Raw genomic sequence first — 27924 nt, forward strand, 5'->3', positions numbered from 1 at the left:
GCACCATTAAAGGGCAAGTCTAAGAGCGTGGCTTGAACATCCGATGAGAACCCAGACGTGCGCAACCAAGCATGACGCCTGATGGCAATGGAGGTTCCCATGGCTCTAGCAGCAGAGTCCGTGGTGTCAAGTCCCTACTGTATGACCTGCATCGCCGCTGACTGGGCATCCGACAGGAGGCCATGCAAGTCTTGGGGCATGTCCGGCAACGCTACTTTAGCTGCATCCATTATTGCATGAATGTATCTGCCCAGGATACACGTAGCATTAGCTGATTTCATTGACATGCTGCATGAGGAGAAAAACCTTCTTGGCTGACTGCTCCATGCGTTTGGACTCCCTGTCAGATGGTACACCAGGGAAGGAGCCAGGAGCAGACTGTGACGAACAGGACGCCTGCACGACCAGACTCTCAGGAGATGGACGTTTTGAAAGAAATTTGGGGTCTCCAGGCGCTGACCTATACCGTCTGGCCACAGACCTGCTGACGAAGAAACAGGCTTCTTCCAAATCTCTCCTACGGGATCCAGAAGATCTTCATTAAATGGTAACAACGGATCCGCAATAGCCGTGGCAGAATGAAGCACCTCAGTCAGGATATTGGTCTTAACCTATGCCATTGGAAGTGGGAGTTCCAGGAAATCAGCAGCCTTCCTGATGAAAGAATGGAATGAGGCTGCCTCCTCAGTATATTCCCCTGGCGAGGCCAAATCCCACTCTGGGGAAGTATCCAGCCCACTGGCCGTGTCCAAACCCTGAAACTCACTTTGGGGCTCCGCAATCTCCCCTTCCTCAAGGAGCTGCCTTTGGTACTCTTTCTCCTCCAACAACCTGAGGGCCTTTCTCCTGGACTGCAATTTTGCCTCCAGCCCCGGTGTCGACAAAGAGTGGACTGACGTCGGAGAGCGGTGCCAAGAAGGCGTCATCACAGGATCTCCGGACCCCTCAGACGCCAGAGATGGATCCATCGGTGCCGTGGATACTCGACCTCCACCCATTGACGCCATCTGGCTTCGGGACCCTTCCATCTCAATAGACACGGGCGTCGAAGGCCTTTCTCTCGATGTCGAGGGCTGCATCGCCGGCACCGGCGCCGGGCTAGTGTCTCCTGCCGGACAGAATGGCATGAACGGCATCTGTATGTACGGAGCCAGAGCGCCTATGTTAAATGCCAAGGGACCAGTGGGGCCAGACGGCGCACCACATCCGGCACCATGTTCTGAAATATAGCAAACGTGGCATTAAGAAATGCCGCCGGATCCGTCCCCAGAGCAGGGAAGGCAGGATACTCTTGAAGAGCCGGAGCCGGACTCGAATCCTGAGCATCCGGATGCGCTGGAGATGAATGATGACTCTGAGGCTCCACCACCTCAAAGACCGACGGGGCCGATGAAGATTGCAGAGTCCAAGGCTGAGGAGACACCGTCGGGCTGACCTCCCAGGACTTACGGTGCGGGGCAGGCGGAGACCTCAACCTCGACCGGCTTCCTCTGGAACGACGCCGGGAGTCGCGATGGCGCCGCTTCTTATGACTCGACTTCCCGACGAAGACCTATGGTGCCTCCTTTTCTCCTTCTTAGCTTTTGCTAAAAACAATTTAGCCTTGCGTTCCTTCGGAGCTTCAGGATTAATTTTTTGGCATGAACCACACTCCTGGACGTCGTGGTCCGAGCTCAGGCACCATAGACAGTCGTTATGCGGGTCAGTAACAGACATTCGACCTCTGCATTCCCTGCAAGGCTTAAACCCTGACTTCTTCGTGGACGACATCTCGGAAAAACACAAAGTATCCCTTTGAACAGCAAACGATACAGGAGCTTGAGAAATAAGTTATCGAAGGCACGGAAAAAAGGGAACTAAACTGACGTCAGCACGCCAGCGAGGGCCTCTTATTGCCACGATGACGTCAGGTGGAGCCGCGTGGAGTCGGGCAATTGTGACGTCCTCGCCGACGTGCAGAGCTGGAAAGAAGTTTCTGTCGAATGCTGCGCATGGGGAGAATTCATTAGGTGAGGAATCCACAGGTAGCTAGTGTATCCGCTAGAAAAAGCGTTACCGAAGGTAAGTAACTTGCTCTTTAAGTTGGTAACTTGTTATACTTGCCATTGGACTTAATATTTTATGTGGAAGAATTATCTCAACTATGTTGCAAACGCTTGCAAAACGAGTATATTCTTTACTCCAGTTTCTCATAGCTGTTTGTGGATCTTTGCAGATAACCTGCACTCAGACCGCTAACTTAAACAGTGACAGTTACAACAGAGCACATGTTGGGGGCTAGGTAAAAGTTTATTGACGACGTAAGGGTGAACATTTTGGACTTGGGGAGAAAAAATATAGGTTTCCCTAATACTTGTTTAATCCAGTTGTACTTAAAGTTAACCTTTTTATAATATAACAATTATAGTGTTAGACGTTTGCCCTGTCTCCAGGATCACCCCTAATTTTTTCTTTTTTTTTCTTTTTTGGCCTTTTTGCAGAATTACATTTTTGCTGTCTTTAAAACTCTGCACTTTACCGCTGCTATTCAGTTGTACTCCTCCTTTCATTGTGCTTAAATTGGCATGCTTCCGATTGCTATTTTTAAATTAAGACCTTAGAATATGGTACCAAGGTGTACCCAGGGTCAGTATGTTAAATATCATAAGTTCATTGTAACACCGATCATGTTATACAATACAGTGACAAAGTAAATGTGACTGCAGGCTTCTACCAGTAGCCTTGCTGTGCAGGTTTTAACTGCAGATTAGACCTATCAAGTTAACCGGTTTTGACAGGCCTAAGCCTTACTTTAATACACTTACAAAAGTCGCCTCTAATTAGACTGTATTGTGCATAATGGCAGGATGCATGAGATTTAAAACTAGGACTTGTAAAATGTATTGTTAAACATGACTTCACAGTGAAAATGCTCTCAAAGCTATATTCACTGTAACAAGTTTGGCAGTTATATAGGGAAACACTGGGATGAAATAATACATATTAATCCTGTAGCTCAGAAATTGGAGTAGCTAGAAAAATATTTAAACAAATATATTAACAGTTCTTAACAATCCAATTCAATGATGGTTAGATTTGTTCTCAATATTGCGGAAAGGTAACTTTTAAAAACTTAAACTTTGCCCTGCCAGCCCTTGGAAGCCAAATTTGCATTTTCTTTTCCCCCTTCAGCCAGCCACTAACTAGCATTTAAATATTCGTGACTGAGGTGTGAACTTCCTCCCAGAGGCTAAACAATAGGCTGACCCCACTGAACCTTACTAGAATGTGCAAGGGGTCTGTGGGGGAATCCTTTTGACATTAGTGTCCGTGCCTGCTTGAATGTCATTTCCTAATTAACAGATCTGCTGGGGCGTCGCATGACATTTGGGGTGTGTTTCCACGAAGGTAACAGAATACCAAAACACTTTGTGTGTATCTTACTGCCTGGTTGCTGAAAGCTCAGCTTTGCTCTTACCAGACTCCTGACTCTTATTTTGTTGGGTGGTACAGGGAATGCCTAAAAACTAGATTTTAGTGTTTGATGTGGTGGGACACCAGGATTACCATAGTACACCCCCTTATATATATATATATATATACATATATGTTTGGTGGCATGTGTAGCTGGAGATACACATGCTGTGCACTGTTCCAGCCATCTAGTGTTGGGCTCGGAGTGTTAAGTTGTTTTTCCTCAAAGAAGTATTTTTGAGTCACTGGACCGTGTGACCATTGCGCATGGGCATCGATTCCATCTTAGATTGTTTTCTTTCCGCCATCGGGTTCGGACGTGTTCCTCCGGTTATTCGATTTGGAAAAAATTCATTAATCACCGAAAAGCGTCAGTATTGTTTAGAGCACGAACCATCTTGCATTGACACCTTGGCACTGGTGAAACACACCTTCAGTTGCCCTTCGGGGCACCCGCGCCCATACTGGGCCTGGTCGGCCCGACCGCAAAAAGCGTTGAAGCCTCATGGACTGGACCCCATTCCGATTCTGCCCTCGGTGTCACGCCAAGTATCCCTACACAGATCAACATCTGGTCTGTAATCTGTGTTTGTCACCGGATCACCGAGAGGATACTTGTGAGGCCTGCAGGTCCTTCCATTCCAAGAAGACCTTGAGGGATCGAAGGTCGAGCCGACTACAAATGGCACCAAAGAGTACCGAGCACCTCAATGTCAAGGAAGGGGAGATGGCCATCTCCATTCAAGGATCCGACTCTGATGATTCCGACGCAGACCGACCACCGACAGCAGGCCAACACGTGAGTACGCCTGCCCCGACCCAAACCCAGAGCCAGTCCAAGACCAAACAAAAGGCCTCAGGGACGCCACTGCCGGAAGGCTATGGCTCTACCCGCAAGAGATCAAGTGGTGACCAAGCAACACCCTCGGCACAAAAAAGGCCACATCCGCATCGAAGTCTTCAGAATCGAGTCGAGACACTGTCTCCGAAAAGGTTCGACATCGACTCGTCGAATCGAAACCCCGAAACTGTCTTTCGGAACAGAGGCCTACTGTCACCATGGGCATTTCGGTGCCCCAAAAAACGGCTTCGGACCCGAAAAAAGGCTCATATACTGAGGAACATGGACTTTCTAAACAGATGAAAGAGCCACAGATTCGAGGAAGAACTTCACCAAATGGAAGAATTTGATGAGAGACAAGCAAGGATACCGGAAAAATCCTTACAGCACCTTCTCTCACATTTAAAAGGAAACTGGCTTTCCAAGGATGTTCGGATACTGAGCAGCCAAAGGCTAAAGTGCCAAGAGAGCAATCTCCGCCACGCCAGTTTTCCCCAGCACATTCTCCTCCGCATTCTCCTCTAAGAAGTGTTTCTCCTCTTGCTACACCCACTGCACAGTCACCCAAACCGTGCAGTCGCATCAAGATACAGACCCATGGGACCTCTATGATGACGCTGTGTCAGACAATAGCCCAGAGTGCTATCTGTCTAAACCCTCTCCACCTGAAGATAGCACCTCCTACACACTGGTTTTGGCTAGGGCTGCTGCTTTCCACAATGAGCATGCACACCGAACCACTAGAGGACGACTTCCTTTTTTAATACCTTGTTCTCAACGCATACTTCCTACCAAATTCTACCAATGGTCCCTGGCATGCTTAAACATGCCCAACAGATTTTTCAGGAGCCGGTCAAGGGAAGGCCCATAACACCAAGGGTGGAGAAGAAATACAAACCACCACCGTCAGACCCAGTATTTATCACCCAGCAGCTGCCCCCAGACTCAGTAGTGGTCAGCGCTGCGAGGAAGAGGGCCAACTCAATCATCTGGAGATGCACCCCCTCCAGATAAAAAGAGCCAAAAGTTTGATGCGGCAGGAAAGAGGATAGCATCACAAGCAGCCAATCAGTGGCACATAGCGAACTCGCAGGCCCTCCTCGCAAGATATGACTGAGCTCATTGGGATGAGATGAGCGACATCATTCAACATCTCCCCAAGGAATACCAAAAAAGAGCTCAACAGATAGTAGAGGAGGGACAGGCTATAACTAATAATCAAATAAGGTCTGCATTAGATTCAGTCGATACTGCCACAAGAACAGTAAACACTGCAGTGACAATTCAACGCCATGCATGGCTTAGATCATCAGGTTTTAAACCGGAGATTCAACAGGCGGTCCTCAACATGCCATTCAACCAGCAACAGCTGTTTGGCACACAAGTGGACACGGCCATAGAGAAGAGGAAAAAGGATACAGATACAGCCAAAGCGATGGGAGCGCTTTACTCATCCCAATACAGAGGGACTTTTAGGAAGCCGCAGTATTGGGGGGGGGGGTTAAGGCCACAGCCATCAGAACCATCTACATCACTAAGCCCTCATACCAATCCCAGTATCAAAGAGGGGGGTTTCGAGGGTCCTTCAGAGGGCAATTTCCCAAATCTGGGGGAAAATTCCAAAGTAAAAAACAAGCCACTAGCAACAAGCAGTGACTTCGCCATCACCTTCCCACAACACACATCCCCTGTGGGAGGAAGACTGGAAATGTTCCACGATCAATAGTCGAACATAACAGACTCATGGGTACTATCAATTATCCAACATGGTTACTGCATAGAATTCACACATTTCCCTCCAGATATTCCCCCAAAAGTGCACAAACTATTGTTGCAACATCTAACAATGTTACAAACAGAGGTGCAGGCACTATTAACAAAACAAGCCATAGAACTAGTACCTCATCAACAAAAAGGAACAGGGGTCTATTCCCTGTACTTCCTTATTCCCAAAAAGGACAAAACACTAAGGCCAATATTATATCTCAGGACTCTCAACCTATACATCAAATCTGAACACTTCCATATGGTGACACTACAAGATGTAGTCCCATTACTGAAATAGGGGGAATACATGTCAACACTGGATTTAAAAGAGGCATATTTTCACATACCCATCCATCCATCTCACAGAAAATACCTCAGGTTTGTTATTCAAGGAAAACATTACCAATTCAAGGTGTTACCCTTCGGGATAACAGCCCCCAGAGTATTTACAAAATGCCTTGCCGTAGTAGCAGCATACATAAGGAGACAACACATGCATGTATTCCCATATCTTGACGATTAGCTAATAAAGGCCAACACTCCGAAGCAGTGTCAAGATCACACACGTTACGTTATAGATACCCTACACACACACACACTAGGGTTTTCAATAAATTAAAAAAAAATCACACTTGCAATCAGCCCAAATTCAGCAATACTTGGGAGCTACACTCAACACTCAAAAAGCGATTGCAAGTCCAAGCCCACAAAGGGTACAATCATTCCACACCATGGTACCAAAAATACAACCAAATCAGCATTACACAGACAGATTTGTGATATAACTCCCAGGCATGATGGTACATGCGTCGCAATTGTCCCAAACGGACGGTTACTCATGCGGCTCTTACAGCAGTGCCTTGCAAAACAATGGTCGCAGGCACAGGGTCATCTCCAAGATCTAGTGTTGATAGACCGCCAAACACACTATTCGCTTCAGTGGTGGAACCCCATAAATTTAAACAAAGGGTGGCCTTTTTAAGACCCTGTGCCTCACGCCATTCTCACAACAGATGCATCAATGATTGGGTGGGGAGCACACCTCAACAATCACAGTATACAAGGACAGTGGGACAACCAGCAAAAACAGCTACACATAAATCACTTAGAGTTGCTAGCAGTCTTTCTAGCACTAAAAGCTTTTCAACCTCTTCTGGCTCACAAACACATTCTTGTCAAAACAGACAATATGACAACAATGTACTACTTAAACAAACGGGGGGAACACACTCCTCACAGCTTTGCCTCCTAGCACAAAAAAATTAGCATTGGGCAATTCACAACAATATACGCCTAATAGCTCACTACATCCCAGGGATTCACAATCAGTTAGCGGACAATCTCATTCGGGATCACCAGCAAACTCACGAGTGGGAAATTCATCCCCAGGTACTACAAAAACACTTTCGACAGTGGGGGACACCAGACATGGATCTGTTCGCCACAATCCAAAACACAAAATGCCAAAACATCGCGTCCAGATACCCACACCCTCAGTCCAAGGGCAATGCTCTATGGAGCAACTGGTCAGGAATATTTGCTTACGCTTTTCCCCCTCTCCCACTCATTCCTTTTATAGTAAACAAACTGCGTCAAAACAAACTCAAAATAATACTTATAGCACCAACGTGGGCACGCCAACCGTGGTACACCACACTGTTGGACATATCAGTAGTACCTCACGTCAAGCTTCCAAACAGACCTGATCTGTTAACGCAACACAAACAACTGATCAGACACACTAATCCAGCAATGCTCAATCTAGCAATCTGGCTCCTGAAGTCTTAGAGTTTGGATAGCTAAATCTTCCAAACGAGTGTATGGAAGTCATTAAACAGGCAAGAAAACCTACCACCAGGCATTGCTATGCTAACAAATGGAAAAGATTTGTCTTCTACTGCCAAGCAAAATACATCACACCGTTGGATGCATCCATACAAGACATCGTAGGTTATTTGCTACACCTACAAAAAGCAAATCTAGCTTTTTCATCCATCAAAATACACCTCACTGCAATTTCGGCTTATATGCAAATTAAACACACAAAATCCCTATTTAGAATACCAGTCATTAAAGCCTTCATGGAAGGACTGAAACGGATCATACCTCCAAGAACTCCACCAGTACCTTCGTGGAATCTTAATATTGTACTTAGACGACTCGTGGGTCCACCTTTTGAACCCATGTATTCTTGTCAGATCCAATTCTTAACTTGGAAAGTGGCATTTCTAGTAGCAATCACTTCATTACGAAGAGTTAGTGAAATACAAGCTTTCACTATTGAGGAACCCTTTATACAAGTTCACAAACAAAGTTGTTCTCCACACAAATCCCAAATTTCTACCAAAGGTCATTTCACTGTTTCATTTAAACCAAACGGTGGAACTCCCAGTCTTCTTCCCTTAACCAAACTTAGTGGCAGAAAGAGCACTGCATACATTAGATATAAAAAGAGCTCTAATGTACTATATAGACAGAACAAAACCATTTCGTAAAACTAAACAGTTGTCCGTCGCATTCCAGAAACCCCATGCTGGTAACCCTATATCCAAACAAGGCATAGCCAGATGGATAGTGAAATGTATACAAACTTGTTTCCTAAAACCTAAAAGAGAACTACTCATTACACCAAAGGCACACTCCACTAGAAAGAAAGGAGCAACAATGGCCTTTCTAGGTAACATACCAATGACAGATTTGTAAGGCAGCCGCTTGGTCCACACCTCATACTTTTACCAAACACTACTGTGTAGATGTGTTAGCAACACAACAAGCCACAGTAGGACAGGCTGTACTAAGGACATTATTTCAAATCACCGCTTTGGAGAGGGTTACTGCTTTGTAATCTGTGCACAGCATGTGTATCTGCAGTTACACATGCCACCGACTGGAAAATGTCACTTACCCAGAGTACATCTGTTCGTGGCATGTTCCGCTGCAGATTCACATATGCCCTCCCACCTCCCCGGGAGCCTGTAGCCGTTTAAGTTGCAATTAGAAATTGTACATATGTAAATAAACATTCCTTTACCTCAACTTTGTACATACATCTCTATTCCATTGCATGGACATCTTTACTATTTTCACTCTACCACTCCTACCTTACCCTCTGCGGGAAAACAATCTAAGATGGAGTTGATGCCCATGCACAATGGAGCAGAAAGGGAGGAGTCACTCGGTCCCGTGACTCGAAAATACTTCTTTGAAGAAAAACAACTTGTAACACTCCGAGCCCAACACTAGATGGCAGGAATAGTGCACAGCATGTGAATCTGCAGCGGAACATGCCACGAACAGATGTACACTGGGTTAGTGACATTTTCCATATAATATATATATTACACACACTCTGTCTTTTTGTCGCTCCCCTCCCCCTCCCCTCCCCTCCCCCCGCCCACCGAAGACTTTGCCGACCTTGAAAATGCCAAAATTGTGAGGTTGGCTTTGCAAACCTTTACCCCTTTTTTAGGGCTTCCCTAGGGGTCATTGCCATTCACTGTTTTGTGACAGGCCTGAATGTGGCACCTCCTGGCACACACTTGTGGGCCTGTGGAAGATCAGAAGGGGACTGAAACTGCTGTCAAACTTGAAGAGCCTAGAAGACATGACCTTCTCTCCCTCTTGTACCTAAGACAACGTGGACTCCATTAGGCGTAAGACTGTCCTCCTGTTGAAGCTGCAGAGGCACAGCAAGCAGCTGACCAGTGGCAGCTGGACCTGGAGCCTGCTGTGACTTCGGTCTGCCACCCAATGGGTCTCTAAGTGCCTCCCAGGAGGGGCTTTAGAAATGTAGTTCTGTGGTGGCTTGGGACTTGCAGGACGTAAGTCAGAAAGGTGCCATAGCTACCAGGGCGTTGAGCTCAGGTTAATTTAGTGACTTTAAGGGTTCACCCTGACAAAGGTTGTGGGTAATACCCGAGGTGGGTACCTGACCCCATCAAATAATACTTCAATTTTGTACATATATTATTCCAATTTTGTACATATAGTAAAATGCCTCCTAAATGATCTCGTATTGGAATTGTCTATATTCCCCAGAACAACTTTTCGCGTTTTAACTTTCTAAAGCTTTTTTTGTTTTTTTGTTTTGTTACTCTTCAGTTACCATTGAGTTGGTACGAACCCTGAAATTTGGTATGCTCATTGCCTTATTCTAGTATGTTCTTTCTGCAGACCCTCACAATTGTGTGCTGTGCAAAGTCTAGACTCCTTCTCTAGCATACAGGGCTTCTAATCTGGTATGCTGTTCCTCATGTGTATCCTCTTTGTTTTTGTTATATAGCACAGCTCTGGATTCTGTGCAGGAGGCCTTGCGCCTCTTGGATACTGTGCATGCAATGCCTGCAAATACAGACCAGCTGATGGATGACAAGGCACAAGCACTCCTCTGGCTTTATATTTGCACCATTGAAGCTAAGATGCAAGAGGTAGGTTTGATGTCTTGGAATGTTGTGCTAATGCACCTTATTACAGACTATGGTATGATCATGTATGTGCAGATGTGGTGAAGGTTCTAGAATCCCCAACTATTTCACTGGCTAACTTTGCTTATGCAGTTTTTCTCAATGGATGTTTATATTGCTGCAGATGTACTGAATAAAGTTAATAAATGTAAAATTCCTAATCTGGTACTCCTTCATGGAATCTTCACTAAAAATCGTTGTCACTGATTTTTATCATTGAGCAGAATGCAGGACTTATTTTAGAAATGGGAGATACATTATAAACACAGTGAATTAGAATTCTTATTTAAAGGCTAAACTTCAGTTTATATTCATTAAACATTTTTTGTAAACAAAAGCATTTATTCTCACAATTATTAGTAGTCCTTGTAGTTGAGTTTAAAAAAATATATGGAACAGTAGTGCTTATTTTGTGCTGAGAAAAAATTGAAATATTTGAAGGACAAAGTTGTAAAAGGAAAGGAAACTGCTCAGTTCCTTTCAAAGCAGCTGAGGAGCTCTAGCATCGGTTTGCAAGAGTGAAGGTTGAACCCTTAGTTGAATGTTCATCACTCCCTGCCAGCAGGATCCCACTTCTGAGGGTTGTACTGTTCATCTAATATGCTCACAGAAATTTTGGAAGTCCGCTTTTTTGTTGCATCAACTTTTCAATTTTAAAACTGGTTAATGGCACTCAATTTATGTATTTTAGTCTTTCTCTCTTTATTTCTCTGTTACCGGAATGACCCTCGGTTCCAAGGATGAGACTCGAGAATTATAAAGTTTCTATTTTTATGAAGATTTCCAGCTGTTTTTTTTTTTGTTAAACTATTTTTATAGTTATTTTTATTTTATAGTTATGGTAAAGAAAAATGCTTTGTGACTTGGTGCTTTTCTAGGTATGTCTGAAAATCGTGAAGTTACTTTTGCATAAGAAATTATTCAAAATCCAAATCTGGCATTTAGTACTACATTTGGGTGAAATGTGCCCTCTCATCTACTAAAACAGCAAAAAACAGTGCCACAAACAAATCTCTGTTTTTGTTCAATCACATTGTTCCAGCGATACATTCTTACAGAAACACCTGAAAATACACAATGTGGCATAACTTTGCTTAATAATCAAAGTGAGAAATGATGAAAATTACACGATTTCACCAGGTTAACAAACATTTCCCCTAGGCCTACTCTTTTCATGTTTTGATCTAAGTAGTCTGCCACCTTTGATAGAAGTAGAAACTGCTTCAAAGTTGTGAAATGCAAATCTTTGTGTGCTTGTATGCGTCCAGGTGTTGTGCAACAAACCCCTACGAACATATGCATGCTAGTTACTTTTATTTTGCTGAATTTCTCTCATGCTTATCAAATTTTTAATGAGTGCCCTCCAATCTTAAAATATATCATGGTGGTGGTCGTCACTATGTAGTTCTAGTTAAGACATATGTTATCATATGAATTTTTTGTTTTGTTTTGCCAATCACTTCTGTGACATTTGATGGATCGTCATGGAAAGTTCCCAAAAATCACTAATTCACCTCAGTTCCCTCCTGGAAAGCTTTGAGGTGATCCGTTAGTCAGGGGGTCGGAGAAACAGGGGTGTGGTCCCAAAATGCAGTTTCCCCTTGCAGTTTTCATAAGGGTATTTGAACATTGCTTCAGCCAAAACAGCTGAATGGAATTACACCAGATTTGGCAGAAAGTTGGCTCTTTACCCAGAATGCGAGCTTTTGTGATTTGGTTTAAATCCATTTAGTCGTTTTTGAGAAATTAAGGGTGAAATTTTATAGATGTCTTGACAGATATGTTCATGAGTGTTGTGCAACGTCAAATTGAGTAATGTGATTGGACAAGAGTGCCTCCCTCCTCCCCCACCACCCCCCCCTTGCCTACCACCTTGCACTTGCGAATCCTCCAATTGGCTGACTGCAACATGAAGACAAATGTTGCACCTATCATTACAAGACAGGGGTGCCAGTACCCGTGTTGAAAATTGGGAGAGAAAAAAAAAGTGTAAGGGGGCATGGTAGGGGGGAGGAGGGGTGTATATGCTGACCCTTAGACCTTGTGGGGGTTGCAGAGATTCCAGATTTAAAACAAAAACAAAAAATATATTTTTTTTTGGGGTAGCTGCGATCCAGTAGGACTCTGTGGAACCATAGAAACACCTTGTACTGTTCCCTATCTCTCCACTCTCCAGTCTCTCCCCCCCCCCCCCCCCCCCCCAATACTACTTCCACAGGATTGGGAAAAACTATTTTTTCAAAGAAAAAAAATGGTGTGTGTGGCCCTTGGGGCGGGCTAAACCCTGTGGCCAATCCCACTCTGGTGACCGGTTTCAACCTGACCTCCTGCATACTGCGTCTGTGGCATGAGTTAGATTGCTACAGACTCCGTTCTGAAGGATTACAGTCACATGTTCAACATGGACAAATAAGCTAAGAAAAAAAAAACTGCAAAAGTTGTTGGGCCTCCTAAATGCTGGCTGGACTTCCAACTATGGTCTTTCCATGTGCTGACTATCACTTAATGAAATTTTTGTTTAGAAGAACCTATTTGATCCTCATGGGCAAGCTCCTTTGACAGATCAACACTGGCATTTTTAGGAAAAATGCTGGGATTAATAAAAGCAATACAGCTGAGACCATCTGTCCTGTTTTGTTTAATAAAGCAGTGTCCAAGAAGTCTCAATGACAGTTTGAGAAGCCCTACCTTTTGTATACAGAATTAGGATGGCAAACCCACTACAATGGGAGAAATTTTCACTTCAATGTCTGATTGTAGCTTCTTTGAGACACTACTTGCACTTTAATCTGTTATAGTTATATCTGCCCTCAATACTCTAATTCCAGAAAACACAGCTATACCTAAAACGAAACTGAAAAGGTCAGCCCCCAGGTTTGATAAGAACCTAATACATTTAACAGAATGCTGTAAAAAAGTCTGAGTGCACCTGTCGGAAATCATACACTTCCACGGCTAAAAATAAATAATTGACAGTAATTAAAGCCATCATAAGTCTAACAGAAAGGCATGTATTCATTATTACCCTTCTAGGAACAAGAGAGCCCAGAATTCAACCAATGAGGGTTTTGCCATTGTTCACGTATTGACTAATGTGGCCGATGAAAACCCCACTCTTGATGAATTGGAAAACGAAGACAACATGCTAGCTGACTATTTTATTTAAAAAGTGGCTGATAGAAATGCCAATTTATCTGATCGAGAACTCCTAACAGCCCCTGGTAAGTTTGCCGGCCATGCCAGGAAATGCCCACGGAGTCAAGCCGTCAGGCTTTTAATTTACTCAGTTTAGAAACCTTTGAAAGCCTTATGCTTACTAGAAAATCCAACTCCGACTGGCCCAGCAGTAGCTAGAATATTTAAAGTGCAGGGCCATCTTTTTTCTGATTTATCTTACTCTTTCCATCTCTACTACTGTGGCCCGGCTTAGTTGGAAGCATGCAGCAGTCTTCCCCCAATTAAAAAAAAAAAAGAAAATCTCTTATAGGATGCCTGAAAATTACCATCTGATGTTGCTTCTGCCAGTACTGGCGAACATGCAGAAAAAAATCATTAAAGGAGAGCTGTTGGAATAGTTGGAGTTCCCTCAATTAATCCATCTCTGAAACAGGCTTCTGGCCCTCTCAAAGCAGTGAGTCAGCTTTACTTGTGGTAACTAAAGTTTTTTGGCAGATTGTTAATAAAGGAGGCACTGCTGTACTGATGTTAGATCTCAGGGAAACATTTCATATGGTTTCCCTCTAGACCCACTCTTCATTATTTGTCCTATCGGCAAACATGTGAGTCCTATGGATTTTCATTGGTCTCGTATGCTAACGGCACCATTGATTCTATCCTTAACATCCTCTGACAAGGATCCATGTCAATTCTGAAATTGTGACATTGGTGGCAGAATGGATGAGCTTTAACTGCCTTAAGGTAACACAAGTACCATTGAGGTTTCCATAGTGGGCAGACAATGGTGTTTGTGGGCCCTTCTCGGTGGATGATGTGCTGGGAAAACTTCCTACCCAAAAGCCAGCTGCGAAGAGTTTAGGTGTCTGGATAGACAGTAATCTTATCACTAGCAGCGCAAATCAAGGCAGTAACTGCCGGCTGTTTTAGTATGCTGAGAAGTTTCTAGACTGTCCCTCTCCTTCATATAATCCAGAAGACGATTATGACAACATCTTGCACCTTGGCATTATCAAGGCCCCCCAGGAAGAAACTTCAGGTTATCCAAAATGCTAGTGTGCCTGAATGTAGGAAGCTGGCCTGGTGTGTGGTGGGCACTCAGTGTTGGCACCTTATACCAGGTCAACCCTGTTAGTGAATGAAAGCAGTGTCTAGGAAGCCAGGGCTCTCTAGAGGTAGCTGTGAATGAGCACCCAAGAATTATCTAGGAGGAGTGCAAAGCACTTGCAATACCAAATCAGTCACACAGTTGCTTATCACACCTGAAAGGAACCACAGTGTTGCAAAAATTATGGAACTTTATCATAGTAACACTGAACTAGATTACTTGTAGGCAGTACCTTCAACTGGCAGTAAGCACACACACACACACCTCTCTACCTCTAGAGAGCCCAGGACCTGCAAAAGAAGGGGAGAGAGTTAAGTCCACAATGGAGTGTCCAGTCGGGGCAGGAGCCAGTACCCACCCTTCTGTGGATGGAGATCTGGGTTGACACGGAGATGAATATCAGCTGTGGAGTCCAGGAGCTGCAGAGAAGCCCCTGGAGTGGTGCAAATGATGTCCCACATTGGTTGCCTGGCCGTAGATGGTCAGTGGTTAGAAAAATCAACACGCATTGACAAATGCAAGAGGAGGCAAAAGTAGAGTTGCAAGGCTGAAGAGGACCAGCAAGGTCCAGGGGACTCAACTCTTGGAGGGGAGTCCAGGCTGACATTCAGCAGTCAGGAAAGAGCTAGCAGAAGCAGTTGCAGCCCCCACAGGCAACACACTGGCAGCAGGCACAGTAAGTTGCAGTGAGGCTCAATCAACACACCTGGAGAGGAGTCCCACGTCACTGGAGCAGCAGAGGAGAGACTGTCCTTGCAAGGATGAAGTGCTGGGGGCCGAGTCTACTCTGAGCCTGAAGACCCCTAGAAGCAGGAGATAACAAGCCTTGGTTGCTGCAAGAGTTGAGGTGTACAGGTGTACTGTCCTGGAAGGAGATTCAAGGGCTCACTGTCTACCAAGATGGACAGCAGGCAGAGAGGACTAAGGGGACCACTCCAGACTACCATCTGTGATGAAGGATCAACGCAGTTCCAGAGGAGAGCATTTCCACACAGCTGGTCATCATTGCTGTAGGTACCTGCAGCTGCAGGGAAGTGACTACTTCACTCCAAGGGAGATTCCTTCTTGCTTTCTAGTGCAGCTGAACTCTTGCTGACCCCAAAGGATGCACAGCCGTGGAAATGTTGCAGTTGCTGGAAGAAGTTGGGAAACAATGTTGCAAGACGAGGTCGTCTCAGTAGTTGCAGTCTTCTTGGTTCCGGAGTGTCTAGTAGCGGTTCCAGTGGCCAGGAGCAGAAGTAGATGAAGCAGAGCAGTCCTGGTGGAATCTTGCATGCCGAATCTGGGGACCCATCCTCCAGGGAGTCCCTAAATAGGCCTACCAGGGGGATTGGTCACTTTGCACGATGACCACCTATCAGAGGGGGTCACTGATGTCACCTGCCTGACCTGGCCACTCACATTCTCCCAGGGGCCTCTGCACATCTTATTTTCAAGATAGCAGAAATGGGTGGCCACCTGGAGGAGCTCTGGGCACCACCCCGGGGTGGTGGACTGGTTCACTCCCCATTCCTTTGTCCAGTTTCATGCCAGAGCAGGGACCGGGGGTCTATGAGCTTTTGCAAATCAGTTTATGCAAGGAGGGCACCAAATGTGCCCTTCAAAGCAAAATCTGTGGCTTGGGGAGGCTACCCCCTCCCAAGTCTTGTAACCCCTATTTCCAAGGGAGAGGTTGTTTCCTCCCCTCTCCCACAGGAAATCCTTTGTTTTGCCTTCCCCCTGCCTGAGCTGGTCAAGTAGCAGGAGAGCAGAAACCTGTCTGAGGGGCTGCAGCAGTGTGTGCTGCCCCCAAACCCTGGAAGACTGGTAGGAGCAATACTGGGGGTGTCCTCCAGAGAGCCCCCAGAGTGCATGGAATCATGCGACAAATACTGGCACCATGATTATGATATGATTCTGACATGTTTGACTCCAAACATACCCAGGTTCGGAGTTACCATTGTGTAGCTGGACACTACCTGTGCCACTTCTGCCATAGTCTGCATCAGATATCAAACCAGGTGTCATACATCTTTTTAGGAGCAGTAGTGCCTGCCATGCTTTTCTCTAGTCCCAGGAGCTGTCTAGAATGACTGACTGTGGTTAATGACACACAGGCTGCTTATTAAATTTTGGTAAAATGGGTACATACATTATGTACATGCCTTTTATAGTTTAAAACAACTGCTGCTAATACAGAACTCTGTCTTAATGCCACAGCACAACTATGGCCTTTCTGTAGCAGTAGGGCAGCTGCTTGACAATCATGCATTGTTGGTGAGCTTACTAAAATCCCTATTGAGCCATCAAAAAGGATTCAACACTTTGCTGGGAGAAAGTGGGACAGCAACCTTGGATACCAGTTTGGAAAAGGGCTTCCCACTTTCTAAAAGGTTGCAGCCATATTGTTCATTTCAGGAACAGCAATATTATGTCTGACTAGTGATTTCGCAAGCTTTTGATTACAGGTGTTCTGCATTTTGGTGGGACTCCATCCCAAATTCTACATGTCTTCACTAGTGTTACATATGGTGCCACACTGGAAGCAGTTGCTTAAAAAGCAGTTGAAACCCATCCCAATTCTGTCAGACCTTTGTTCTGATCTAGTCATGGTGGAAATCATTGTTGGAATGCCCTTCTCCCTGCTCAGTATGGATAGAGGATGGGGTCTTGCTGCAAATATTTTGAGTGGCTGTGGGACAAGGCAAATGTGTTTATTCTCATGAATATACTGGAACTGAACGCAATCTTCCTTCCATGGTGAAGTCTAGGTAATGCCGCATGGAGGATTAAAGGGACACAGACTCCCCACAGTTCTTATGGCAGGCAGAGAGTTTGGTCAAACGAGCCTCACAATTAAGCCACTTCTGCTAATCTCCCACATTTTTATTTTTTATTATTAGTCCTCATTTACCACAATCTGACTCAAGGGGGTCCCATAGAACTTGGGCATCCTCCAACCACTCTTTGCCTCTGTCAGGAGGCTCCTGTCTAGAACCCAATGCTGAGTCACCGATCGTGTGCTGTTTAAGATCCACAAAGCAAGCTTAGGATCAGAGGCAGTATACATCATTGGACAATCAAAGCCCCCGGGTGGCCCAGACTTCCTGCTCCTTCCTACATCTCTTCATATCCAAAGTGAAGTTGTAAATTGGCGCCTCCAACAATCCTGCAGTGTCGGGGGGGGGGAGGGGTTAAGTAGTCACCCATTTCCTACAAATTTCACGTCTAGCCAACAAAATCATATAAAAGAGTAACTTATTCTTTTTCCTCTTAAGTGTTAACTAGCTTTGTTCCTGAAAAACCCCCAAAACAACCAGGGAGGGGCCGACCTGACAGTTAATCGAGAGTACATCCCTTATAAGTGCCTACACGTTACTCCAAAACTTGGTCAACTTGGGTCAGCTCATAAACATATGAAGATCATCCTCGCTGTCAAGACCACATTTCTTATAGGCTAAAACTTGTTCCTTGACCCAACCTAGATAGTTTTGCAGATGTCCAGTAGGCCCTATGAATAGTGAAAAGGTGGTTCCTTCTCAAAGATGCCGGTCAAACTGTCTCGTATAAAAGGGCATTAGAAGCTTGCCATAGCTCCATAAGCTGCTGACCCGGGAGGTCCTTCCCCCATAGTTTCTCTGGAAGAGAGAACGCTCCATCCACTGTCTCCTTAATCAACCAGTACAGCTTTATCTCCTGCCTCTAAGGGGGATTAGAGCATAGAAACTCTTCCAACTCATTCAAGACCCCCTACTTCCTCCTTCGCATACTTCAAACAACTGGAGATTTGAAGGTATTTGAACCTGGGTAAGCAGCCCCCAACCTCACGATTCAATGTCTCAAAAGATGCCAAACTCCCATCCTTGACCAATTGTCCGCAAACCAGCAGGTTTGCCTCCTTCAATGGGACAGCCAACATATCTCAAGTCCATTCCGAGGAGCCTGGCAACTCCCAAATTGGGGCATACCTACAATAATATGGCAGCTTGACAGCTCTTCCCGGACCCCTCCAAAGTTTTACTAAGTCCTTAATTACTTTCAGACAGTTTTTTTTTTTTTTTGAAGATCTTGGGGTCGCCAAACTTAAATAGCAAGCCCTTATGATGTACACCATTTAGTTCCAGCATTGCCTTGAACATTTGTCCCTTCTCAGAGTCCCCAGGTTCCTCCCTTAATTCCCTGGAGTTCTTTTAAAAAAAAAAAACAAAAAAAACACACATAGTACCACACATCAGGTAATGCCAACCCTTCTTTCTCTCTCTGTTCCTCCTCAACTTCCTCCAAGCGATGCGTACCCCTTTAGAGGCCCAAATGAAAGTACTGATTTCTCCCTGAAGCTTACTCAGCCATTGTTGCTCAAACATCAAAGGGACCGCACAGAAAATAAATAAGAATTTCTGAAGGATTATCATCTTTACTAAATTCACTTATCTTATAATTGTAAGAGGAAGACTAACCCATTTCTTCATCAATGCGTGGTATCAGTCAGAATTTTCTAAAAGTTAGCTGCCGTATTTTTATTTCTTGCGTTATAGTGACCCCTAAGTATTTCACTTCCCCTCCCCCCCCCCCCCAATTGGGACTCTTGGTACCTCCATATTCCACACCGTTACTTCCGATTTTTCAATATTTACAGCAAAACCATTAATCTTCCCAAAACCCCCTAGCTGGTCTTTTCAAAGCATCTAAAGTTTGGGCCAAGTCAGATGTATATAATAATATATTGTACGCATAAAGAGAAATCTTGCTCCAATCCCCACAACGAAACGGGAGTACCCTCCGATCCCTCCCAAGTTTGCACACAACAGGCTCAAGATATATTAAAAAGTAATGGTGATAATGGACATCATTGTCTAGTACCTCTTTTAATTTTGAAAGAAGAGGATAAAATCCCGTTCACCAGAATTCTTGCCTCAGGGTCTTGATAAATCCCTTGCAGCATCCCAATAAATTTTTTCCCCAAATTAAAAAAAAAAAAAATTAACAAACCTTCCTCAAATAGACCTAGTTCACCCTATCGAAAGCCATAGTGGCATCCACCAAGACTATCGCCAAAGGATCTTGGGATGGAATGGCCAAATCAATTGACCCTATCAAAGTATGTGTCAAGTCCTGCATCCACCACCCCTTCATAAAGCCGTTTTGATCTTGATGGTTAATTTTGCCCAGGACCCCACTTAACCTATCTGCCATAATCTTCATAAAGGTATTATAATCATTATTTAGCAGGGAGATTGGTCTATATGCAGTGCAAGATTTCTGGTCTTTCCTGGGCTTAGGAATCACCGTAATATTTGCTTCTTTCCACGACAGGGGCCTCTTACTTATCCCTTTTAAAATAACATTACACAGGCCCAGAAAAAAGGACTTAATGATATCTCCCAAGCATCTGTAAACTCCTAATGGCAACCCATCTGGGCCTGGGGCTTTCCCAACCTTGCCTGATTTTAGAACAAACTCTGACTCCTCCAACTCAGTTTGCTCATTCAAGGTTCTACTATCCTCTTCGCACGGAGACCCCAGTCCTGAGCCCTCCAACCTGACTGTCACGTCATCCGGGTGCACTTCCAACTCCTCAGCATATAAATCTGAGAACAAAATCTCGAATTTGCTGATCTCCTTGCTACCCTTTTTTTAATCTCCCTGTGTTAACATCTCAAACCTCCTGTCACCCTGTTCTTTTCTCTGTCAGCTTTCAATTTCCATGTTAATATCTTCCCACAATTTTCTCCATATTCAAAATGCTCCAACCTATACGCCTCACAACTCCTCTTGACCCCCTCAATCACCCCCTCTAGCTCAGCTTGCAGTCTTAGGCCAACCCTGGGTAGGTTATCCACTTCCTCTTCCTCAGGCCCCAGACTAAATAGTGTGGTTTCTGTCTGTTGGATTCACTCCTCCAACCGACACATCTCCCCATTTTCTGGTGGATACCTCTAACCCCAGATTGCTCATTTTGTGAGAAACCCATGGTGCCAGACTGGATCCAGAGATTTTTCTCAGCACTGCTCCACTGCGTCTGCAACCAGGTGCTGTCATGCGGGTCCATTTCTGCTTTGCCCTTTCCTGGAAGTGACGCAGAGCTTACAAATTTGCCTCCCCTTCGCTCTGAAATCAGTTCCTTTCATTCTGCTCCTTTGGACACAGATCCAGAGATTGCTGCCTCAACTTATTTTATTTTTTTGACAAGTTTTAACAGCATTTTGGTGTGCAAAATAATATGCCCCCTCTGAAGACTACAATGTTTAAAACCTTGTCGTGACTGTCACAGAGGTCTGATGGATCCTCACTTTAACACCAAAGAGGAGAACTCTTCTAATCTAGTACTGCTTAACTAATCCTAATTCCAGAAACTGAGTGGCATGCTTCATACTAGAGTCCACATCTGGTTGTCTAATACATGCAGGTGTGTTCTAACCCCAGTTCCCAAAAGGGCGGAGAAGCACATTGGTTTTGTTTTAGTGGGATCCTGTAATGAATATTAAAATAGTCCCTTGGGATCCCCTTGTTTGGCTTTGACAGGGACCCTTATGCTGATTAAAAGCAGAACTGGACATGCTTGGAGTAATTTTGTTTTTAATTTTTTTTTTTCTTATCCAAAAATCTTCCTACATACACTGAAGTCATCATATTTCAGCCGGCTGCATATGGGTTGCCTGGCTTTCATGAGGACCAACTTGATCCATCTGAAGAATTCTTACTCAATCTTAGTATCTTACCCAAAAAGATGTATATATCATTGATGCTCTTATTCCTACGCAACGGTCATTTTCAAGTTAGATTGTCGATGCACAGTTATTTCCCGACACTCCGGCATGAGGAATAAGTGGTGTTGTCAGTATAGCTCATATCTTCAAAGTCTAAAAATCTATCTGGTACATAGCACACCAGTTCTTCCTCCTAGCAACTACTGTTCCCTTGCACACTATTAAATGGGTGATACCATTATGTTAGTTTGGCATCTGGCTTGAATGTCCATAATCAAATGTCAGCGGCTCACTCCCAACTGAACACTGTCATAATACGGTATGCCCCTATCTAAGACACAAGTCTTGTAATCTTGTAGTGATATACTGCCATAGTGATGGACCGAATTACAGTGGCAATAGTGAATCACTACGGCAGTATGTCCCTAAGTCCCCCACCCCAGGAAATTAATACACTTGTACTTTCAATATTATTTCCTTATACTAAGTTACTTGATTACTAGGTGTAACATTTGTGTATGGTAATTAATGTATACTCCCTCTAGGCACTGAAGATCATTGATCTGAGTCCTGCCTGTAGAAGGTGTAGGAAGCTGGCTATCTATGTAGGGCACTAAGGTAAGGAAACACTACATAGATAGTCCAGGGCAACCCTTATTGGCTGGCCGGGATGAAAATAACTTTGAAAGCTCTTTTTTATGGTAGTGTGGGTGAGCATTTGGGCTTATCAGAGAACAGTGTTAAGCATTTATTGTACACACAGCAAGCTAGACACACACTCAAAGAAATGCAACACCAATTTGTAAAAGATTTTTGTAGGATTTTAGATACCAAGATCATCGGAATCTGGTAAGTACATTTGGAAAAATTAACTTTTTATAGGTTTCAAATGTTCATACAGTGCAGTTTCTGGAGTGGTAATGTTATCCTATGGGGGGGGAAAAGACATACTGCATTCAGGCACTTGTCAGCGACTTATGGGACTCTCCTTCTGGACTTAAGGTGAGCATGGGGCAAAGTCCAAGGCAGCACCAACAGGTCACCCCTGTCCGCACGAACGTCCGGGTGCAGAGGTGCTTTTCAGCATCGGGTGCCCAGTATAAGTCTATTTGGATTGGCCTGGTCACAAACAGGCTGCAAGCTGGGATTGAGGGGCCAGTCTGGGTGAACCCACATGGGGGCTCAGTCCTTGAGATGCTGGGGCACGTAGGGGCCCCGTTGGGCCACTTCTCCTCGGGCTGTGGGGCTCGGCTGCAGTGGTACTTTTAGGTATTGGGTTTCGGTTCAGGAGACACACGTGGTTGGGGGGGGCCTGCAGAAAGCCTCCATGCAGTGACTGGGAGTTCTGTCTTGCCAAACCCAAGGGTTGGATCAGCTCGGGACCCTGTTTCACACAGTCACTTCCCTTGGACTCTGGCTTTGGGGCTCGGGTGCTGGGGTGCTTTGAGGCATCGGGGCAGCAGTCTGAGGCTTACTCTTTATCATGGTTCTGCAAAAAAGGGCCAAAAGTGACAGCTGGGTCACTCTCGATGTGGATCTCACTGAAGTCTCTTGAGGTGCAGGTCAGTTTCCTTGGCATTTGTGTCTGGACTAGACACAACAAGGCTTGGTTGCTGCAAATGTCCAGGTATTGATGCTGTGTGGTTCCTGTTGGTGCTAGTGTCCCTGCACTTTGAGGGAGGATGGATTTGGCCTCGGGAGCACGACAACCTCTTCCTGGGTGGCTGCGGCATTGGTAGTCCCAGTAGGTAGCAGGACTGTGAACCAGACCTTGCTTCTTTAGTGCCTGCGGTTGCAGGGGATTAGCTTATCTCCGCCAAAGGACTTTGGTGATTTACAAAACACTGGCAGCTCTCTGGGTTTCTTGGAGTCTTCACAGTGACAGGACAGGTCTCCACCATTGTTGGCAGCAGCAGGCAGGGTGGCGGCAAGTCAGTCGTTGCTCCTCTATTCTTGTGTCAGCACTCTTCTTTGTCCACTCCGTCTTTGTATCCATCGAAACTGAACTCCTGGTATCAGGGGTGTGGGAACGTACCATCTTTCTTGCATAGTTCCCCCACTTTTTGCTTGATGTCACTGTTTGGACTGTAGTTCACTGGGATCCTGCTAACCAGGACCCCAGTGACAGTGCTCTCTCCCCTAAATTTAGTTGTTACTTTTTACACCCACAATTGGCATACTGGTGCACCCCTGTAAGCCCTAGTATATGGTACCTAGGTATCCAGGGAATTTGTGCTGCAGGGGTCCCCTATGGGCTGCAGTATACATTATACCACCAAAGGAGCCCATGCAAACTGTGACTATAGGCCTGCCATTGCATGCATTCTTTCACTGCCAAACCTAACCATTGCACTTAGAAATTGTCACCCCTCTGTTAGGCCCTTCAGCCCAAGGGCAGGGTGCATGTCTCTAGGTGTAAGGGTACCTTTGCATGAACAGGGTACTCCTATGGGTCACAGGCCAATTCTTGGACTCTAATTTCGGGGAAGCCATCTTAAGGTATGTTGTGGACGCTGGTCATCTTAAGAAGTCCAACTACAAAATGGCTACTCGAACGTAGGCATGTTTGCTATCAAACATGTTGTAATCATGCAAACACACCCATTCCAGTGTTAGTTGCATGATGCCATGTACTCTGGGGATCCCCCAGTGTAGCCTTACGGGGGTCCAACTGCTAGCTCGCGCTGCTGCTGACCCCAGACACTGTTCTTCCCTCTTGCTGGTGAGCCATCCTCAGGCCGGAGGATCACAACATAGGATTTCCTGCAGGGGAGAGGTGTGACCACCTCACCCTGTGTATTAGGTGTCGAAGGGCTGGGGTGGGATGGCTTCTGAGCACCATCAGACTGCTTTGAAGGGCACATTTGGTGCCCTCCTTGCATAATCCGGTTTGCACCAGTTCAGGAACTCGCGGTTCCTCTTCTGGCGCGAAACTATACAAAGAATAGGGGAGTGACCCACTCCCCTGTCCAGCTCCTTAGTTATTTAAGGGCTCTCTTGAGGGTGGGTCCTCTGATTCGTCAAGCAAGACTCTTAAAGGAACTCTGCTTGACTTCTTCTGCTCCTGGCCCCTGGAACTGCTGCTGGTGTTCGTTGGAACCTAACAAGTCTGCTTCTGGTGGGAAGGCTCCGATTGCAACATTGTTTCTCTGGATCCTGCAAGAATTCTGCAACATCCAACGCTGTGCACCTTCCAGAGACGCAAGGACTCTGTTTGCACCAGGAAGCACAAAGGAATCGCCCTTGGAGTGAAGGAGTCACTCCCATGCATCAGTAGGCACCTCAAGACTGTCGACCAGCTGGTGTGGTCTGCTGTCCTTGACATCAGGTGGTGAGTCTGTGGCTTCCTGCTTGTCTTCTATCCACTTTGGGAGACTGTGGGCCCTTGCCACTGGACTGGCACCCCTGTGCACCGTTGCTCTTGCCAAGGCTTGTTGACTTTTCCCCCGGGAGATCTTCAGTCTACAAGAAGCCCTGGCCCCTAGCACTCTGCAAACCGAAGATCAGCTCCTGTTCACTTACTGTACTTATCTCTGGTGCTCCTAACTGGCCCAGCCCCTAACTAACCACCACACTTACCTTTGCTGGAGTCCCACTTTCACATTCTACTTTTTTAGTATGTGGTTTGGCCCTCCCCTAGGACTCTGTATGCTCTATGCTATTTCTGATGGTTATTTAATGTTTTTAATTGTATGTTATTTCTCCAAAGGGAGATATACCAATGTCAGTTTATTAGTAGTGCTGTAATAAAGTATCCTTTATTTTTGCAACACTTGTGTGGTTCTTACTGAGTAATTATCTGACTTCTGTGGTATTGCAATTGCTTTACATTCCTCCTCGATAAGCTTTAGCTGCTCACCTCAGTAATCCCCTAGAGAGCTTCTGCTATCTAGGCACCTATTCACTATCCCTAAGGGTTGCCTGGCCTCAGTGTAGGGTGCCACACCATAGGTATGTACCATAAACTGAGCCAGCCTCCTACAAGGGGTCCCCTAAATACTCTATTTAGGGATGTTAAGGGGAATGAAGTGTAGTAGCCAATGGACTACTACACCTGGGGTCACTACACCCCCTAGATGACCACTTCCTTTGGGGGGGGCGGGCATCACCCTGTCCCAGAATTCCTTATTCCACCACACACAAGATGGTGGAATTCTTAACTTTGTGCTCACTTCAGGTTGGTCACCCTAGAGGCAGTGCAGCATGCCTCCTGCATAGCTAATTTTCCCACCTCTCCTTAAATGAGCCTCAGGGCAGGGGTTTGTCTCTCCCAGGTCTGAGAGACGCTTGGGGTTGGGTCGCAAAACAAGGTCAACAGGGACTTTTAAGTCCCTGGCTTTGGTATGCAAATGTACTTTCCATCCTGTTGCCAGAGGTCATCACAACTCCTTCCAGAGCAGGCATTGTCTGACAGCAAAGGCTCTCATCTTCAGGGTGACAAACTAGTCTGTGGTGGGAGGCTGGTCCATACCAGTCAGCCAACACACTAGCTGACTAGCAGGTTTTAGGTGGCATGTCTAAGATGCCCTCTCTGTGCATGCCATAATAAATCAAGTACTGGCATCAGTATGGATATTAAGATCTGAGGTTTGATACCAAACACTGCTATTTTCCGTGTAGCCATCATGATGTTGGGTCACTCGTGATGGCCAGTGTCCAGTACATGCTTTAAGATGGCTGCCCGGTCACTTGTAATGTCTAGGCATAGAACTAGACCTTACAGGGGCATATTTGCTCATGCAGATATGTCCCCACATGTATTATAATGCACCCTGCCTTAGGACTCTTAAGGCCTGCATTAGGGGTGAATTGCATATAATGCATGCCGTGACTTTGGCATGAAATACTTGTGTTTTCACTCAGGGTTTCCACCCTGAAACGCAGCCTGCAATGGCCAGCAGTGTGCAGTTTCTTTATGGGAGCCTTAGGGTGCCATCGGATATGCTGCAGCCCCTGGGGACCCCCCATTAGTACCCATGCCCAAGGTACCATTTATTAGGGACTTACATGGGTGCTAAAGTTCTGTACGAATTATGAAACAATCACACGTACTTTGTCTGAATAGCAGGCCTCGATGCACTATATTATTGTTTTGGTATTGCATAAATACTGTGTGCGTTACTTTAAGTTCAGCCTGCCTGCTCTATGCCATAGCTACTAGGGGTTGAGCTTGGGTTAACTTACTGACTACGGTAGTGTTCATTTCTTGAGGCAGATAGCCACCCCCCAGAATAATCCAATTTCTTGCATTCCTTTTCCATGCTTTAACTTTCATGCTTTAAGTCAATGAGTTCTTGTTCTTTCCCTTTTTAAGGGAGATATCCTGATCCTATAAAACTGTCACACATGCCTCTTGCAGAACTTTATTTAAAGGCACCTTTTGTTTGTCACGCTGCCAGCTACTTTTGGCATCCCGTAGTTCACAAGCATCTAGTTGCTGTTCCCTTGACTTTATAGGTAAATGATTAACTGTGTGCACTTGGAAAGCCACATATTCGGACTTGGTACATCTACTTGAGTCAAATCCCTTTTTTCTTAAATGCTACTTGAATGTCACTCCTGTAAAACCATTTATATAAAGATTTAAAAAAAATTGTATTGTTTTGTTTAACATGCCAAATTCTGAAATCTCCCCAGTACAATTGATATATTTTCAGATAAATTTAATGTGATCATATTGATTTCGCCCCCCCCATCGGTTAAAAGAACCATAAAAGAGCTCAACATAAAACCGTCATTACAGTGCATCACAACACTTAATCCGGTTAAAAACCTGCCATTATAACATTCCAGTCATAAAGTTCTCTTTAAAAAAAAAAAGTATAATTGGTCCAACGCAAATGTAGATATAGCATTTCAGTGCATTTGACATTTCCTGTACCCCAACTGACCCAACTCAAGAATCGATCTGTGAAAGTGCATTGTGCAAATATGATTAGAAATAAACAAAACACACACATTCATCACAATCTTCGAACCAAACATCACTTTAGTTAGGGTCATTAAAGGCCTTACACAGATGTAAACATATATTTCATATAAGATTTCACCAGGCTGCATTGCCATAAAATCTTATTTCCCCACTAGATTACTCCTTCCCACAGCTGCAGAAATAAAATTATAGATCATCAAACATAGACATTCAGTTTGTAAAAGCTGTAAGTGAAGCAGGGCAGGCCTACAATTAACAAGAGTCACAATGACATGGTTCAAGGGCAGAATAAAAGAAAACATTTTTGGGGTACGAGACTAAAAAGTGGGCTATATTAAACCTAAGCCTCACCATATAAAATCTTTGAGAATGTTGAAGTGGGAACAAAAGATAAGGCTTCATTAAGTGAGTAGTTCCTAATGGGAGGTAACTGGACAACTTGTTCTTTGCCATAACTGAAGCCTCTGTATGCCTTAAACATAGGGCTATGTAATCATGTT

At 45.0% G+C, this 27924-nt stretch overlaps 1 protein-coding gene across 2 annotated transcripts in view; it reads left to right on the top strand.

The window, feature by feature from the left end:
• Positions 1-27924, top strand: part of ESPL1 (extra spindle pole bodies like 1, separase) — a 434914-nt gene that overhangs the window by 37860 nt on the left and 369130 nt on the right. For both annotated transcript variants that reach the window (XM_069230952.1, XM_069230951.1), the window contains exon 9: positions 10344-10488. In XM_069230952.1, the coding sequence (XP_069087053.1) occupies positions 10344-10488 (145 nt within the window). The remainder of the gene's footprint in view (positions 1-10343; positions 10489-27924) is intronic.

Source organism: Pleurodeles waltl, chromosome 4_2, assembly GCF_031143425.1.
Source record: "Pleurodeles waltl isolate 20211129_DDA chromosome 4_2, aPleWal1.hap1.20221129, whole genome shotgun sequence".
In the NCBI taxonomy this organism is placed as follows: Eukaryota; Metazoa; Chordata; class Amphibia; order Caudata; family Salamandridae; genus Pleurodeles; species Pleurodeles waltl.